Source organism: Barbus barbus (assembly GCF_936440315.1).
Source record: "Barbus barbus genome assembly, chromosome: 33".
Classification (NCBI taxonomy): Eukaryota; Metazoa; Chordata; class Actinopteri; order Cypriniformes; family Cyprinidae; genus Barbus; species Barbus barbus.
In genome coordinates, this window is record NC_136761.1 from 9105099 (window position 1) to 9125278 (window position 20180).

At 35.9% G+C, this 20180-nt stretch overlaps 1 protein-coding gene across 1 annotated transcript in view; it reads left to right on the forward strand.

The window, feature by feature from the left end:
• The first annotated feature begins 1921 nt into the window (after positions 1-1921).
• LOC306853544 (monocarboxylate transporter 8-like) overlaps positions 1922-20180 on the forward strand; it is a 43432-nt gene continuing 25173 nt past the window's right edge. Inside the window, exon 1 of the mRNA XM_079391040.1 lies at positions 1922-3348. Coding sequence (XP_079247166.1) covers positions 2946-3348 — 403 coding nt within the window. The 5' untranslated portion in view covers positions 1922-2945. The remainder of the gene's footprint in view (positions 3349-20180) is intronic.

A 20180-nucleotide genomic window follows, 5' to 3' on the forward strand; every position in this document is an offset into this window, starting at 1 on the left:
CCCAACATTTACGGAATTCGGGTTGTACATCATACATAATAAATACATATAAATGTAAACTTTTAATCACACAGCTGTATATATAAAGTTGGATATATAAGTATAGATAGATAGGCAGACAGATAGATAGATAGATAGATAGATAGATAGATAGATAGATAGATAGATAGATAGATAGACAGACAGATGATAGATAGATAGATAGATAGATAGATAGATAGATAGATAGATAGATAGATAGATAGATAGATAGATAGATAGATAGATAGATAGATAGATAGATAGATAGATAGATAGATAGATAGAATTCTTAGCGGCACCACTGGGTGAACTATTATTACAAGCTAAGGCACAAGAGTACAAATGGGTGCAGATATGAACAGACTTTCTGAACTTCAGCAGTTCTTACAGTTGTTTAAATGTTTCAGATCTTTATGTAATGGGAGGGTTATTGAAAATGTTATTGTTCCCCGTAAAGCAATGCTATTCTCAGAGCTTACCTCATGAATTACTAACACATCCACCCACAGCTCAATGAATAAATGATTAAGCACAAGCACTAACTCATGGCTGCGTGTATCAACAATCCCCTGATAATGAGCCATCACTCATGTCAAATGCTATATTTTTTCTTTACATCATCTGGGCTAAAAATTAAATGAATGAGCTCACATTCTTAGATGTTTATTTTTAAAGAGCATGCTGTATTCGGTTTAAAATCCATAAATATGGCATCCTGATCCAGCTAGATTTCCAAAAACTGAGTGTTTTCTCTGTCACACCCACTGACTGAAAGACAGAATTTCATGTTTTGAGATTTTTAATTAAACTACAGTAAATACTCAGAACGGGGAACAGGAACTAGATGTTTTCCATTCTCCTTTTTTTTATTTCTGTTTTTCGAACCAGAAGTTTATTATGCACAGATTTCCATGTAACGTTTTCTGAAGTAAAAAAGAAAAAAGGATTTAATAGATTTGCAACCAAAGCCAAACTAATATATATATACATTTTGTATTAATATTTATTAATAATATAATATTTATAAATGTAGAAAATATATTCATAATAAAATACATATATAAAATTATTGATAATTCATGTATCTCGCTCTGTCTCTTGAATTACGTATTTTGATGAACCCATAAGGCAAGTTTGCAGTCAAAATTTTAAACAAATAAAATGAAAAGGTCTTCAGCTGCAGTTTCTTAGCTGATCGCGCCCCCTATGTGTCAAATGATTTAATAACAGACATTGAATGCTGTTATCTGTTGCCAGTAAGGAAAAGAGCTATCAAATCATCGCTTCCGCTAAAATTATTTATTCCGATTATTTTGAAAGGTCGTGGTTTGTTCATATGAGTCCTATATCTTGATCTGTGCTGCACTCTAGTGGTCAACAGCGGTCATTGCGATCGGAACTGATACATAACCTACACCTGTGATTTATAATAAATCACTCAAGCTAATTAATGCACTGTAAATTTAACAAAGAAAGCAGCTGGAGGAGAATCGCATACAAATATGCAAGCGAAGAAATAATTGTCTGATCAGATATTAAGTGCACTACTTCAGCCTTGGTGATGCATTTCCAAAACACCAAAACACATGTTCATATAGTGCAATTGAAAGCGCGTCGCGTCGCGGTAAAGCACATATTTTAATAAAAATATATAGTTCAAACACTTTCTAAATTAGTTTGGATGATAAAAGCATCTGTAAAAGCGGGATGTTTTCCTGGATAAAGGAAGCACACATAGGCATATGTAAGGAAGGATGCGTGGATGTGCCCCTCTGGTCACATTAGAGGCATTACTGTATAGGGAAGCACGTCACGGATCCTCCCCCCTCCATACCATAATAACCCGTCATGGCTTCCCAAACACGCCTCTATATGCACCGATTCCACGCCCGCCGCCGTCTACACCGACCAAACTCTCATCCGCGGTCCCGAAGTGCGTTCAAAACGATGCCCTTGACCCGATTCCAATCAGGAACGGTCTGATTTCTGACTAGCATTGATGCATTGTGCACTTGCCACTGCAAATGCAGCGACACCGGTCGGGAAATCAAATGCATTGCTCACCGGATGCTCTCGGTTTCGTTTGTTTGACTGGTTGTAAATGTGTCAGGAGGCACATATAACACTGTAAATCTGCTCTCCTCGCGTCATCAGTACAGTTCCTCGCGCGCTTCCTTGTTTCAGGCCAATTGCGGGACGGGCTGCAGCCACAGAGGAGGGGGTGGTCTCCGGTATCCGGTTCTTTCCGTAATCCTGCGCCGGTGGAATTTTAAATCCGTTCCTCCAGCGGGATCTGCTCAGTGGAAATTGTTTACTGGAACTGCTACACTGCATTGCTCTTTAGAACGCTTAATTGTTGCATTGTAACGTGCGCAGAACGCGCGCTGTTGTTTTTAGAACGTTTAATTGATACATTATCGCACTCGCGTTGTTTAGAACGTTTAGATTGAAACTTCTGACGATAATGTGTATGTAGAACGTTGAGTGGTTACATTGTATCTCTCGTAGAATGAGCGTTTAGGAACGTTCCACTGTTATACTGTAACAGTGGAGAAGTGAGTAGAGCAGAGCAGCCCACCGGGATCCGGTGTAAATATTCAACAAATGATAGAGGAGGAGTCGGTGCATGATAAAAGGGATGTGAACCGAGAGCAAAGAGCTTTGGACTCGGTTTAAAGCGCGCTCTCACTGTGTTCTCCACGGTTTGCTGGAAGTCCTGCTGCTTTATTATGAAGAGTGATCTCTCATAACAGGATTTGGGCATTATCGATCGGATTATGACTGATCATCCATGCAAAGTGACACGAGATTGACTTAGTTTCAGATCTTTGGGGGGATTTATTTCTGATTTTCTCTTCCACCCGTTCGGAAGCATATGATAAAAGAGTTGTTCTGGAAACGCATTGGCATCCCTTCCGTATAGGATGCACCCAGAAAACAATGAGAACACTGCAGGAGCAGCCAGCGGGACACCCGGTTCGGAAGAATCGAGCACCGAACTGCAGGCTGGACATACTGACCACCTTGCAGTGGAGCACAAAGAGCCGCAGGAGTACGAGGAACCGGAGCGTATGCTCGCCCCGGAGGACAGCACGGTGCAGCTGATACAAACCGGCTGCCCCGACAAGCGTCCGGCCACGCCGCCCGGCGCACACCCGGGACCGGGGTTCGTTCCCCCGGAGGGGGGCTTCGGCTGGGTCGTGGTGTTCGCTGCTACGTGGTGCAACGGCTCGATTTTCGGCATCCAGAACTCATTCGGGATTCTGCACATGATGCTGGTGAAAGACCATCAGGAACTGACGGACCAGGCGTCTCAGTTTAAAGTGGGTGAGTGTGCTTCAGTGTTTCACTAAGTGTTGTAAGTGTGAGTGGTTAAAGGAGATTCCAGGCAAGCTTGATCCTGAGAGGCTTAAGGGATCATAACTGGTGTTTAGAGCCCCAGAGTCTGGTGGCAGCCGCCTAAAAGCTGCTCTCTGGACCCGCCACAGACAGAGGGAGACGCCCACTCACATCACACACTGACACCTGCTCCCATATCAGCTACTGAGAAAACACAGGGACATATTATGTGCGGGATTTTATGTAAAGGCAAAATATATGGCACTATTTGTTTACCTTATGTCACTCGTATATTTATGTTTTTTTTATTGGAACAAAAGAGAAGTTCCGAAGACAAGGATGGTTCATAGTGACCACAGCTGTATCCCTTAAAATAGGCTTTATACCAAGTGATATTATTGCATATATATATATATATATATATATATATATATATATATATATATATAGTTTATATAGCTTACTTTTCAGCATCATTACTCCATGAGATTCTAATTTGCTGCTCAAGAAACATTTATTATTGTTATAAATTTCTTACTATATATCAATTCCAAACTTTTGACCACCAGTGTATTGCAATCATTGTAATTTGCTGATTTGGTGCTCAGTTATTAATCAGTTATTAACTGATGCTCAATTATTAATGGTTCTCATCATTGCCAATGTTAAAAACTAGTTTTGCTGCTTAATATCTTTGTTATTAGTTTCCACAAATTTATTAAACAGCACAACTGTTTTCAACACTGATAATAATCAGAAATGTTTCCTGAGCAGCAAATCAGCATATTAAAATGATTTCTGAAGGATCATATGTCACTGAATACTGAATAATGATGGTAAAATTCAGATTTGCATCACAGGAATAAATGATATTTTAAAAATATATTGTAATATAAAACAGTTATTTTAAATTGCGATAATATACAGTTTAACTGTTTATTTTTGATCAAATAAATGCAGCCTTGGTGAGCATAAAAGGCGTCTTTCGGAAACATGAAAAATCTTAAAAATTTGAAACTTTTGACCTACAGTGAATATATCAAATATATCAAACCAGAATATTACTGAAGGTATCTGATACCATCACTTTACCATGTCACTCATCAGAAACTGATTTTCTGATTATTATTACAAAACGTTTTAGAGTTTTGTCTGGTCGTTGTATAAAGTAGCAGCAATTTCACTGCTCAAAGCGTTTTGTAATTGCTCCACTCCCATCCGGGCTTTCCATTTCTCACTCCATGCTCACGGGTCAGAGAAATCATCAATCTATCTACACATTTCTCAGAAACACAGAGCATTGGAGTGAAGAAACGCTGAAAAGTCCTAGTGCTGATCTTTAATAATTTGCATTTCCCCAGTTATTTCTAATATATCGTCCATATGCTTTGCATCAGCATGATAAAACAGCATGTTAACAGCTCTCACATTGTGCAAACCAGACCAAGAGATCAATTCAGTGCTCATTTCAGTTGAAAGCAGAATCTGTCACGAACCCTTCTGAACCTGTGAATGTACCCGACAACCCCCAAGCTCACTTCTGGTCCTCTGCCCGAGTCAACGTGAGAGAAAACAAGACCGAGTCCACATGCTAATAATCTCCTAAATGTCTTGCAGGCCTCTGGTTGTTGTTCAGGAAATCGCCATCTGTCTTCCATGCTGAGCTCCATTTTTATGGCCAACATGCAGTAAAAGCTCAGTTAGTTTTAGAGTTCAGACTCCTACTTGGCTACAACATCACTATTTGATGTTTACATCTGAATATTAATAAAATCAGGCCCACAGGAGGAGGACAAATGAGTGGTTTGAGGAGAGCACAAATGAGCGTTATGGAGAAAGTGTGTTCATTGGTTTCTCCATCGTGTTTTATAAAGTGATACTGTGAAGAATGAAAATATGTGCATTAATTATTTGTGCCAGTGAATATTGTGTGTGTGTGTTCATTTTCTTCCTACTTCCAGGCCTGATTCAGTTTTCTGGGTCATTTTATCAAACAGCTGCTTTTTAGGCAAGCATTAATACACTGAAATAAAATTGTATGATTTATTTTGAAACCGTTTTCACTCAGAATTAAGAAAAGGAAAATTTCACAAATAATTAGAGGGAAATTACAAGTACTGAATTAAACATGAAGTAAAAATACTGATATAGTTTTTTTTTTCTTGTTGAATGTACTTAAAAAAATTCAATCGAATTCAATCGAATTATTCAATTCTTATTTTTTATTTAGATTTTTAGATATAATTTTAATAATGTACTGCAATAATTAATGTATGCATGCATGTCTGTTTTAAATTACTAGACGACTATTTAACTTTATTATTTATTATATAATAATTATGATTCTTATCATGCTAATTATAAGAGGTACCAGTGTTGACAGTTTTACAATTTAATTTGATATCTTGTTCTCATGAATCCAAGTGTTTCCTATGCGTATGCTGATCAGTCATAAAACTCATTTTTTGTTTTATTTTGTTTAATGATTATACAAACTAAAAAAGCACCCTCGTTTAAAAAAAATAAAAATTAGTGACTGGATTTTTGTTGATATATTTATATTTATATTTATATCAGCTATCTATTTTTTATTAAGTTTTTAAACCTGTATTAATTACACCTGTTTTAATTACACCGTTAACATTTTCTATTTTCCAGAGCAAATACTGAAAACTTTCCTCCATAGACAAGTGTGTTTCACAACGCTGAGGATTTCTAATAAAATTGTCCTACTCTGTCGCTCTCATTCTGTCTCTCCGCATGACGGCCCTTTGTTTAATCTGCTGCTATGGATGTGATGCGGGTGTGTGTTAGGGATTTGATTGGTCCGTGAGGGGCTCGTGGGTAGTGTGGGAACACACAGAGCTTAAAGGGGCGTGTCCTGCGTCCCCCACCTCACTCACATGGTTTGGCCTGTCCCAACACGCACAGCACAACAGTTATGTTTAATCTCAATAGGGGATTACAACAGACACTCCCACACAACTTTACATGCAGGTTAACACAAAAGCAGCTCTGTCTCAGCTGGGAACAAAATAAACTTTGAAACTTTTCAGGTCATTTTGCAATGGATTGATTGATTTTTGTATTCTTTTAGTTAGATTCAGCAGACCTAATGGAGCTCTGTTGGTTTAACGGTCAATGACAAATACGTTTTTTGATGATGAATAGGAAACATTTTTAAAAATCTTGTTCTTATAAATGTTTTTTTTTTTTGCAGTTTTGTTGATTATATGCATTGTTGACAATATTTTATTATTTTAGGATTATTTATTTTCTCCTAGTTTTTATCAACAATTAAATAATTATAATATACACTACCAGTCAAAAGTTTTTGGACAGTAAGATTTTTAATGTATTTTTAAAGAATTCTCTTCTGCTCACCAAGCCTGCATTTATTTGATGCAAAATACAGCTAAAGCAGTAATATTGTGAAATATTTTTACTATTTAAAATAACTGTTTTCTATTTGAATATATTTTAAAATGTAATTTATTCCCGTGAGTCAAAGCTGAATTTTCAGCATCATTACTCCAGTCTTCAGTGTCACATGATCCTTCAGAAATCATTCTAATATGCTGATTTGCTGTTCATTTATTATTATTATTAGTAACAGTTGAGAACAATTTTCAGGATTCTTTGATGAATAGAAAGATCCAAAGATCAGCATTCATCTGAAATAAAAAAAAGCTTCTGTAACATAATACACTTATACTATTCAAAAGCTTGGAGTCAGTATATTTAAATTATATTTATTATTAAATTATGAAATTTTATTCAGCAAGGATGCATTCAATTGACCAAAAGCTATGATAAAGGCATTTATAATGTTACAAAAGATCAATGCTGTTCTTCTGAACATTCTATTCATCAAAGAAATCTGGAAAAACTACTCAGCTGTCTTCAACATAATAATAATAATAAATGTTTTTGAGCAGCAAATCAGAGTAATTTCTGAAGGATCATGACTGAAGTGATAAAAATTCAGCATTGAAATCACATGAATAAATTACATTTAGAAATCAGTTATTTTAAATGATAAAATATTTCACAATATTACTGCTTTTGCTGTATTTTGGATAAAAACAAATGCAGGCTTGGTGAGCAGAAGAGAATTCTTTAAAAAACATTAAAAATCTTGCTGTCCAAAATCTTTTGACTGGTAGTGTGTGTGTGTATATATCTTAAAAATATTGGTATTAATTGGCAGATATTTATATGTCTGTATATAACATTTTTTATTATTATGTTAATATATTATGTTAATTATATGTGTGTGTGTTTTAAATTAATAGATAACTTTTTAATTTATTTCAGCTCTGAAAATGGAAACATGTTTGTCATGTAAGAGTTGTATTTAGATCACTGTCTGATGAAACTGGATCCATTCATTTAAAAAAGCATAAAAAATACAGGTGACGTCATTGACCTTTAACTGGCATTCAGCTGTAGTTTACATCACCTTATACACACCTGTGGTTTCCCAATCATCACTCTTTTCCCTCTCTTTCTTTTCTCTCCATATGTGTCCACACACACACACACACACACACACACGCACAGAAGAACTGCTGGTAATGCATAGACTCAGATCATGTTACCTATATGTACAGTATATCTAGAGCACATGAACCCAGATGCTCTCAGCTGTGTTTCCGCTCACTCTCTCTGCATCGCACACTTGTTTAGAGAGAGTTTGGCTTTTTCGACTTTTCTAAACACTCTTTTCTTTACACAGCACAGCTCAGACCTTGCTAAAGAAAAATGTGAGTCTCAAAAGCATGGTTTAAAAGTAAAGCGGTATTTATCCCAAGTCAAGGATTTCACCTTGCCTTAGTTTGAGAATCAGTTTTTGAGAAGGTTATCCTTATTTTTGCAATCATTATGATTATAGTTTCAGCTTTAATGGAAGAAAAAAAAACATTGTAGATGCTGCCTTCTAGTCTTGTTAGAATGTATTTTAGAGATGAGCACACATGAAAACTGCCACAATGTCTGTGTAACTTAGTGGAAGCCAACTGATCAATTGTAAATGTTCACTTGGTGTACAATGTAGTTTGTGTGAACCAAAAATATTATTTAGACACTATTATTTAAACCTTTTCTGGAGCATTTGAATGTGATACAATGTATTTGATTGGCTTATTGTCTCTGTTTGGATTCTGGATAAGGATTTTAAAGTATTGTAAACTTGTGTCCTGCTTAAAATCTGAAATCCAGGGTCAAAAACAAATCTGAATACTTAACCTCGGTGAAAACTCCATGCAAAGGCCTTTCCTTGCAGCACAGGTGAAATGAGTTGAAGGACTGAGAACAGTAGACAAGTGTTGGTGAAACGTGAAAGCGTTCATTGGCTGTCTGGCATGTAACTGATAGTTTTCGAGCGCTGCTTAGCACTAGTGTTTCCAGGACATACTCGGAGACAGTCAGTAATTCTGTATGTTGTCTGAGCATTGGCATCCTCCGAAGTCCTCTGAGGGGTTGGCATCATCTTTCTCAGGTCAGAATATGTTTGACTGATGCCTTAATTAGGTGTCAAGCAACAGTAGAGCTAATTCATCTATAGTTTATGTTCACTTGCTTATTTTTAAGCAACTAGAAGCATATTGTGGGCTGACTGTTTCAACTCTCCACCAGTTTAAATGTTAGTGTATACATTTTAGCTTCTAACTCATAAACCAAATGACCCTCATTTTTTCTTCTCTGATTAATACTGTTTCTTTCAGACATTTTAAATTAGTGTCAAATCATCTTCAAATCATGCTGGTCAGAAGTTATTCAAATCTTTTTGATACACCAAACCAAAACACAGAAATTCATTTTAAAGCAAGGATGCATTTTTGCAGTGTTTTGACATATTGACATAAATCTTGTTTTGTAACATTTACAATTTTTCGCAAACCATAGGTAATTGCTGTTTACTGCTGTTTATTATTCATTCATTTTGTGCAATGAGTGATATGCAAATCAAACACACACGCAAATATTTTCAATGAAACTTTGTCTGAAGCAATGCTATTTTAGTATATAGTTGTTATTAATAATTTAAATCAGCTTTTATTTGTTGTTATTTTCTATTTTCATTTTAGTTACATTTGAGTATTTATTTTAATATGTCTATGTTTTTTATTCTTTTTTTATTTTAGTTTATTTTAGTACATCAGGTTTAAAAAAAAGTTGAGTTTTTTTTGTATTTTATTTTAAGTAATGCATATATTTTTAATTTTAGTTTCATTTAACTATAATAACCCCGGTCTGAAGAAATACTTGTATGTAAATAATATTACAGAATTATTTTTGCTAGAAAATCCCTATAGAAAAGAAATAAAACATTAAATATTGCCCTGTGAGAACATCTTCCATTTATTAATATAAAGCATCTCAATCTCATTAAAATCCAGTGCCATAACTAGATTAGCAATCCGTCTCTTTTTACTAATGGTCACGGTGCACGTTCACACAATACAGCAGTGCACATGAAGAGTGCCAGATGAGTGTGTCTGAATCGGTCATTTGATGATTAGAGAATTCTACCCTCAATATGTGCAGCTGGGGATTGTGTGTGCGAGCTGATTGAGCTGAAGGCAGACAGTCATTTTTTGGCTGGATTTAATGAACGCTCTGTGCCAGTTGTTGATATTCTTTGCTCTTTAATAGAAAGCCCGCAGGCAAAAGATGAGAAATGTTTCCGCTCCTGCTTTCGCACATGTAACATGATTATCAACGTCAACTGTTCACATATTCATGTATTTAGCCAGATGTTTAAGTCAATTTTTCACTGCACAGGGTAGAAGGAATGGATCAGAGCCATATCTCTCAGCTGCTATCAAGGCAAGTGTCACCATAGTGAAATATTCCACTCTGGATCTGGATGTTACATGTCAGGGAGCCAGGGCAGATTATTATTTTTTATTTTTTTATTTATTTGTTTAGTTAACAGGGACATTGTACATTAATAAAACATTTCTGTAAATGTACCAGAATTAGCCAAAGGCTATTTTTCATCTTGTAACATCTGATATTTTTCATCAGATGTTACAAGTCACCCTAAAAAGATTAGAATACATAACAATGGACAATTGAACATTTAACAATTACATAGCACAACCCATAAAACAATATATTAATAAAAACAATCAATCGAATGTAATAATAAAAAAAACATAATGTTTACACAACTGAGTACTAATGAACCATTTCTCTAATTGAACCCTGAATACCTTATATGTACCTAGATCTCTTATGGTTATAGTGTTCCATTCTCGTGCTGCTTTAACAGAAAATGTGGATTGACTAAACTTACTCTGTCTAAGTGGTATAATACAGTCTCCTCTCAATGCACCTCTTGTAGAACGATAAAAAATTCTTCTAACTTTGACTAACTGATTAAGAAGGGGAGAAGTTAAACCATGAACGATCTTATACATCAAGCATGCATTTGCATACTTAATCATGTTTTCCCAACTCAGCAGATTATACTTTTTCTATATTGAACAATGATGAAAATGTACTGGTTTCTTGTCAAGATCTTTAAGTGTATGTTTATATAAGGACTCTAATGGTTTTAGAGTCATTAAACTCGCCTGAGACCAAGTCATTAAACAGCAAGTCATGTGAGGAATAACCATAGAATGCATATACATCTTAGCTGCCTCAAATGACATATAATATCGTATAAACCTAAAATTATAGAGATTGAAACTTAACCTGCTTACAAACCTTTTTAACCTGAGCTTTAAATGTAAGTTTAGAATCAACCAGTATTCCAAGGTATTTATATTGGGACACTACCTGCAGCCTCAGCCCTGGCACATAAATATCCGGCTCTTTAGTAAAACTATTTACTATTGACTTAGAAAAAAATATACATACTGTTTTGGAAACATTTAGTTGCAAGCAATTCTCTTTTAGCCATGCCGACACATTAACCATGGAAATTGTAAAATCATTTGCAACTTGTGTGAAACTATTACCATGTAAATAGATTACAGTATCATCTGCATACATTTGTATATTAATGCCAGGACATGCCAAATGAAGATCATTTATATATAGAGCAAAGAACAGTGGACCCAAAATAGATCCTTGAGGAACACCAGTCGAAGTACCTATATCAGTTGATTGGTGATTCTGAACTGTAACACACTGAAGTCTATCTGACAGATATTATTCTATCCAATTGAGTGTATGCAAAGAGAAATTGAAGCTAGATAACTTAGACATAAGAATTCTATGATTAACAGTGTCAAAGGCTTTCTTCAGATCAAGGAACAGGACTCCAACTACACCACCTTTGTCTAAAAGAGTTTTAATATTTTCTATAAGAAAACAATTTGCCATCTCTGTTGAATACTTTGCTCTAAAACCAAACTGCATTTGATGCAAAAAAAGGAACTAGGAACTCAAGTGATGACTAATTTGCTCTGCAACTAGTTTCTCCATAACCTTAGAAACGGTGGGTAAGATACTGATTGGCCTATACTAGTCAATAGAAAAGGGATCTCCATCTTTAAATATTGGAACAACAACAGCCGACTTCCAAACACTTGGACATTTACCCTGATAAACTGAAAGGTTAATAATTCTAGTAACAGGTTTGATTAGTGTCGAGCTAGTCTCTTTGAGCATAATAAAATACATACCATATTTGGCTTTTTCTCTAGATGGTTTAAGAGATCTAATTGTTCTCATAACATCCAAATCACTAACAGGTCTTATACTAAAAACAGGCTCCACTGTTACTGGACAAACATTAGTATACGCAGGCAAAAAGCAACGTGTAATGGTATCTTCTGCTACTTCAGCTGCATTGTTTAATGACTTTCCCTTTACTTTAAGTTCTAGAATTTTCCTGTCTTCATTATGTTGTCCTGTTAGTTTTTTAACTGGTTCCAAATAATCCTAGGATTGCCTCTTGCTTTATCTATTATGGTAAGGAAGAAGGCTGCTTTACTTTTTCTTAATTTCTTTACCACACAATTCCTTAACATAGTAAATCGATGTCTATCATGACTTAGTTTACTTTTTAGTGAGATTCTTAAAGCATGATCCCTTTCTGTCATCAAATTTATAACATCTACATTTATCCATGGTACCATGCTTTTTTAATTTCTATAGCTAAATTTGCAGGTATATTCTTTAATAAAAAATTTTAGTCTTCATATTAAAATTTGACTATCTTCCTCATAATCAGTACCCAATAGCAGATTATCCCATTCTATCCTTTGAATAGCGCATTTAAAATTCTCCTGGTTATTCTTTGGTATCCCAGAGGATTCACATTTCTTAGCAAATTAACTAAACCTCTTCTTAGTTCATTTCCTAGTCATCAAAATCATATTATGGTCAGACAGGCCAGTTAACATATTAAAAGATGTTCAGAATTCTCTCAGGTCTATTACTAAATATTAAGTCAATTTGACTTTTAGTAGAATTACTTATTCGACTAGGTCCACTAATTAATTGTTTAAGATCAAAGCTATCAGTTATCCGTTTAAGATTTTTTCTAGTGGATTTATCTTCCCAGTTAATGTTGAAATCACCCATAATAACGACCTCCTTGATAAAATTACATTCTTTCAATAAAGTCTAAACTTCTTCATAAAAACTGCAATTTGAAGAAGGGGGACGATAAATTACAATAAGAGTAAACGACATTTGTGATGATAAAGCAATGTTTAAACCAATGACTGTTCCTGACTGTTTTCCCACTGAATTTCATTACACTGAATACTATCCTTTATATATATCATTACCCCACCACCCTTGGAACCTACTCTGTCCTTTCTGAAAACATTAAAACCAGGCACCTGAACTACTGCAGTACAAACATTTTAGTGAAGCCAAGTCACGTATACACAAATAAACAAAGTCACAATAAACAAAAAGGAAATCTAAATTAGAGTTCAGTAAGTGATGAACTTGATCACACTTCGATTTAATACTCCTTATGTTCAGGTGACCACCTAAAAGTCCATTTATTTTAGCGTCAGGATCCCAAACTATTCTCGATTGATTGAGGGTTCGGTATATCTTCCATTTTCTATTTTTTATGATCGCCGGATTAACCACTTTCTTATTTACACTTTTCAGATTTGTCCCGACTCTGTGTAAATTACTGAAGTCCAAGTCAGTAATATCAGAGTTACTCCGTGGATCGTCATCTCCTCCTCAAACCCGTCGACAAACCAGTAGAGCTGATCTAATTGATTTTTGAATACATCTGAACTGGATTCAAAGTAATTCAGGGTAGAAACAGACAGCATTCATGATAAAAATCAGAACACATAAAACCGATTTAATTTAACTTTACAAGTGCTTTTCCTTTTAAGATACAAAAACAGATACTGCATTCAGTACAGTAGGCCTCTTCTCTCATTTTGCTAAATTATGTTGTGTAGAGAATTGAGGTTGTAAACTGATTCTATTCACTATTTTGCAGTGCATAAGTAAGCTATTTTCTGTGTGAGACTTGTGATTCATTAGCTGCTTTAGGGAAATAACTAAGAATGATAGGCTTTAGTGCAGTAAACAGTAAAACTATTTGAGCTACAAATCAATGTGTAGACTATGATAATAAAGTAATAAACTATACGATAACAAATAAAGTACAGGGTTTACCAGTTTGCAATATCAAGTTTCTTAAAAGATTGTTTTTTTGCAGCTAAATATAACTGGAAGAATGACAAATCGGAAGTCTCGCACATTCAAGTTAATAAAAATAAGGATAGCAAGTATTTTAAATATTGCTGCACCACAATTTTTTAAATTAAAATAATAATAATAATAATTATGTTTCTAGTCCAATTCATTTCTAAAATATAAACTTTTAAACAGTAGCTTGAATATGCATATAATGAATATATGTAATATACTGCATATAGTAAGCAAAACGCTCCTCACAGTTTTTTAAGCTAACTAAGGACTTTATCTGCATTGTATGGCTTTCCTGAGGTTAATGTGACATGACGCTATTTTTACAAGCTGTTTCTTTTGTAGGTCACAAATCTACTTACCTTTTGCATTTAAAATTCCCTTGATTTTTATAAAAATTAAAAAATTACAGTTTAAAAAGTTACAACTTTTACAATTAAATATGCATAAAGAAAATTATTTTAAAACTGTATTATTTTATAAATACAAAACAATTAGTTTGAAATAAAGAAAATTAGGCCTGTTTTAAAGATCTTTTTGTAAGTAGCATCGTTTTCATTGTAATTAATCATATTTTAGCTATGTCGTATTGCCATATTTGGACATTTTACTTTTTAGGTTATTTTTATACAGGTTAATGTCAGGGTTATATTTAGTTTTTGGTCCTAGTTTTCATTGTGTTTTCAGTTGACCTAGTTTTCCTTAGTTTCCTAATTGTCATTCTGATCACCTGTTCCTTGTTAATTTACTCATTAGTCCCTTGTTTGGTTCAGTATTTATAGCCCTGCTTTTCCCCAGTTCCGTTGTCCTCGTTTTAAGTGGTTGTGTTTTCCTGGCTTTAATAAAGACGCTGTTTGTTTTGATTATCTGCCTCCTTCGTACTTCTCGCCGCAGCAACCTGTGACAGAAGACAGGACCCAAAAAGATGAACTGGGCTGAGGACTTTTTGCTGAACATCCAGCAGGATGGACGGCCGTTGGAGCAGTATGTGGAGGAGTTTCTGAGTGTGATACATCTGGTTAGATGGAGCGATTCCATGATTAATGCATGCTTCCGGATGGGACTAAAAGATGATAATTTGTTCAGATCCCTGACTCCTGACGATTGCAGACCCATATCAGATTTGATAAATTACGTTCTAGATTTGAATGGTTCCAAGTTCCTTGTTGATGTGGAGGATCATCCTCCTCCCATCTGGAAGCATGTGGACGCTCCAGCTCACCACAAGCCAGCTCCCTCCACATACGGTTCCAATGAACCCACTCCCTCAGTACCACCCACGCTTCCCCCGGGTTCTCTGAAGCTACTCCTTAGTCCTTAGCCCAGGATCGCCGGCCGCTCCGCTGTCAAGCCCCTCCAGAGTCCACTCCAGCGTGCCTTTCAGAGCTCCTGGATATGGCGCTTCTGCCGGAGTCCCAAGAAATAATTTTTTTTGGGGGGTGGGGGGGGGGGGGGCATATATCTGTTGCCATAGTGGCCGAGCAGGTGAACCTGGACAAGGCCACGAAGGTACCTCCATGGCCTCCCGAATGGTCGGCACTTCCTTGGATCCCTAAACTGCCTGCACTGCCATGGCTTCCTGAATTGTCTGGTCTGCCATGGCTCCCTGATCCATCCTGGAGGCCTTCCTTGTCTTCGCCCTGTTCATGCCCTGCACCAACCTGCAGGGCGTTACTCTTACAGCGCGGGACGCCTTCCGGGAGGGGGGAGTAATGTCAAGTTTAGACCAAGCTTTTTTGGTCCTAGTTTTCATGGTGTTTTCAGTTCACCTAGTTTTGCTTAAGGTGTATTCACACCAGGAAAGTCCCCTAGTTCACTTGCTTTGGTCCGGACCAAATACAATATTTTTATTTTTTCATTTTTTTTGGGGGTGGTTTGCTTTCATACTGCTCTTTTTGCAAGCAAACCAGAAACTGACAAAACTACAGGTGTGATAAGGTCATCCATTCATTGGTTCATCCATTCAACCGTACCAGAGTTAATTTGGAAATTTGGTTCAGTATTTACAGTATTTATATACGTGGTTGTGTTTTCCTGGCTTTCCTTTGTGGATTTATTAAAGACGCTGTTTGTTTTGACTATCTGCCTCCTTCGTACTTCTCGCCCCGGCAACCTGTGACAGTTATATTCTCAGTTTGGTACTCATGTTACGGCTTGCTCTTAAGCCGCAACACAAATGAGGCAAAACACCAAATTCCATACGATAAATCAATTTATTTACAAAATGAGTAAATGTTAACCAGTAACGGTTTACTGAGATAATTTATCAAATTAAATCACCATAAATGAAAGGAAATACACCAAATTCTGTCATGATGTATAAATACTTTACATTTTTTTACATTATAGTAATGACATTTGTGCATAAATGTACTTATTTGTCATGAAAACAAACTTTTAACTTTTTCTTTTGATTTCCTTTGACATATGACCCAGATGAGTTCTTGACAGGTTTTTCTAGATTCACTCTGACAGCTAGACTTGAGGGGTCTTGTAAGGGCAGACGGATATGAACAGAGAGAGAGAAAATCGAGGGAATAACGCATGGAGGAGGAAGAAAGGGATGTACAGAGGGAGTGATCCGTGCCTCCCTGCGGCTGAGTGTCTTTATCCACAATCTGTCAAAGAGCATCTGTCAGTGTTAGTGGGTCACTCGTTTCCTTGTTTTCTCTCTTCTGTCTCCTCTTTTATTTTTGTTCTAGATGGAAAACAAGGTTCATTGCTGTCCTTTCTGTCTTTCTCTACCTCATTTAACAAATGATCCAAAAATAAAACATTTGGAGCAAACTCATTAGTGAGAATTAGGACTGGGTGGTTTGGAACAAAGGAGAGCGAGAATGAGAGAGTGATATAATGAACAGCAGAGGAGAGTGGCATAAATGAGTGAAGAGTGGAGGAGTGGAGGAATAGAGTGCAAGAGTCAGCTTCAAGTAAAATCCCATTCATTTTCTTCATAGAGAAATGGATTTTAACAACGTCAGGCACATTCATTGTGTTGATTTTTATTAAAAATAACATATTATAGTAACTCTTTAATTATTTTGTGAATGCTACAAAAAACTTGTAAAGTTTTTACCATGAACCTTTTCATAATTTACTTCAACTGCTTTTCAAGTGACTTTTACAGTGAAATGTACAGATTGCATTTTAACACTACCTAAATATGCAGACAATTTATTAAAATATTTGTTTTAATTTACATACATTTTATGTACATATTAACTGTCAAAATAAATGTCACTTGAGCAGATTTTTTTTTTGGTGTAATTTCCAGTCGATATTGTCAGAGTCTGCAAAAAGCGATAATTATTAAAACAAATTAACTTTAACATAATTTATTTATTCATTAATATTTATTTAATTAATTAATTTGAGTAATACTAAATTATAATTATTTAATGTGTATTTAGTATACATTAATTGCTAGCCTTGGGAAGACAAAAGATTTTGTCATTTTATTTAAAAAAATAAATAAATAAAACTGTCATTTCCAACACAATGCAACAGAATTATGATTTTAGACCTGGAAATGACAGTGGAAGTTTTGATCTTTGACATTTGAAAAATTATGGTTTGGATTTTTGGATAATTGTTTTTAATGCATATTTACCCACCGTTAGACATTGTTAGTAGGCAAATGCAAATATACTGTATGCTTTTGTAGAAGACAAAACTGTATGATTTCAACATTTTATTGGAGAATTGAAAGGGAAGGTGAGAGGATGTTAGAGGTAGAACGAAAGGCTTATAAGTTCATGGAGCTGTAGACTCGAGATGTTTCTCGTTCCTTTTTTGGCAGTTTTGGGTTTCTCTGATTTATTTTTCATCCAGAAAAATGTAAACAAATAGAACCCGTTGCTTACAGAAGCAGTCAGATGGTGACAGGAGGGAACCGTGGCTGTTCTTGTTTTTCAGGACTCTGTTCCAGCTGTCAGCCGCATGGGCCACATTGGAGTCATGTTGGAGTCATTCTACACACACTTTCTTGACATGGGCACACACACTAAAAAAAAACCACTACACTGAAAATGACTCTTTAGCATCTGCATAACAATGCCCTGCATCCTACAGTAGTATGATGCGTTTGGCACAAGAAAGCACTTTTTTCAAAAAATTAAAAAAATCTACCCTTGCGACAAAGAAGTACTTAACTGTATTGAATATGCACTTGTAGTGCACTACAAATCATCAACTGTGCCTACTGATAATATAATATTCATGTAATAAAAGGTCACTTAAGTGTACTTAATGGCTATGTTTCTTGACACACTTAAGTATGCTGTGAAGAACCCATGTGCAGCTTTATTTACAAAGTGATCCAAAATCCAAACATACAAACAAAGACTTGACTTGAACAGACTTGACTAGATTCACAGACAGCAGGTTACAACATCGATACACGACAAGAGACAATGGAACCAAATGGGCTACTTATACCAAACAATACTGGACACATGACAAGAACCAACCAATCAGAACGTGACACAAAGAACAAGGGAACCAATAGTATGAAGACATGAGGGCAAGGGGAGCATGAAACAAACTACAGAATAAAAGACATGAAAACATGAACATGACAAAACCCAAAACAGACCTTACAGTATCATATGCTCGTGAAAACTGCGTATTATATGCACGTCAAACACTTACGAATTGTATGCACGCCAAAGTCAGTTTCTGCGTATAAATATAGCACGTAAAATACAAAAAACAAATTGTGCAATTGATACAAATTTTCATGAGACTGGGCTCCAAGAACTTGATTTTAAATGAACTGTTATTCGATATTGCGATTATATATTGTTAGTATATTAAAATCATCATTACAAATGTATAATTACAAATATATTTACTTGACATACAAGTTTCAATAGTGATTACATTAAAGTATTTTTATTTATAATAAATGCTTGTCAGCAAATTTGGCAGTACATTTTAACAGTATGTTTTAAAGACAATAGATGTATTTATGAAATGACATAAAAAGATATTTAGCCTATGTAAATGGTTACTCCACCCTAAAATTAAAATTGTGTCATTAATCACTGACCCCCATGTCGTTCCAAACCCGTGAAAGCTTCGTTCGTCTTCGGAACACAATTTAAGATATTTTGAATGAAAACTGGGAGGCTTGTGACTGTCCCATTGACTGCCAAGCAATTAACGCAGTCAAGGCACAGAAAAGTATAAAAATCGTCAGAATAGTCCATCTGCCATCAGTGGTTCAACCGTAACGTTATGAAGCGACGAGAACACTTTTTGTAAGCAAAGAAAAAAAATAACGAGTTTATTCAACAATTTGTCTCCTCGTATGCTGCTTGCTTTCAGTGGTTATTCTCCAAAATGCCTTTACGCTGACACAGAGGAGACGAATTGTTGAATAAAGTCGTTATTTTTGGGGCTTCCGGTCTGGCGATGTAAGAGAGAGCAGCAGGGACGAGGACCTAAATATATTAAAGCGATACCGCTAGCAACAAGGATACACCTGAAAAAGACAACACGGATAACTTGTCGATGAGTCAGCTAGTCTCTGAACTGGCAAAACAGCGGGTCAGTTTAAAAGAGGACATAGCAAGCTTAATTCAAGATTCGGTCAAGCCGCTGCAAGCCTCTCTCGATACGCTACACAAGCTCGTTCCAACACCGACTACTGAAGTATTGTCTGCGAAATCCTTGAAGGCGCAAAATTAATCTCTTCTTGTCCAAACTGACGATCTTGAAAACAGATCCAGAAGGTCTAACCTGCGTATTATTAACATTCCGGAAGGCAGTGAGGATGGATTGTATCTGGACTACTTAAAGATACTATGGACGGCGTGTTTGACAGGCCTCCTGAACTTGAGCGTGCGCATCGTGCGCTTCGCCCCAAACCTGGAGCAGGGCAACTTCCAAGACCTGCCTCTCATTGTCTGCTTCCACCGTTTTCAGGAAAAGGAAAAGGCACATAATGTTAAATTCAACGGAGTGTCACTGAGGATATGAGCGCAACTTTAGCGAAGAAACGCGCCTGATTCAAAGAAGTCAAACAGTCCCTCTATGAGAAAGGAATAAAGTTTCAACTTATGTATCCTGCCCGTCTCCGTGTGAAATTCAGTGAGGAATCTGACACTTTTGATTCACCTGAGGCTGCCGAGGTTTTTTACAAACAACGCATTCTTGCACAAGAC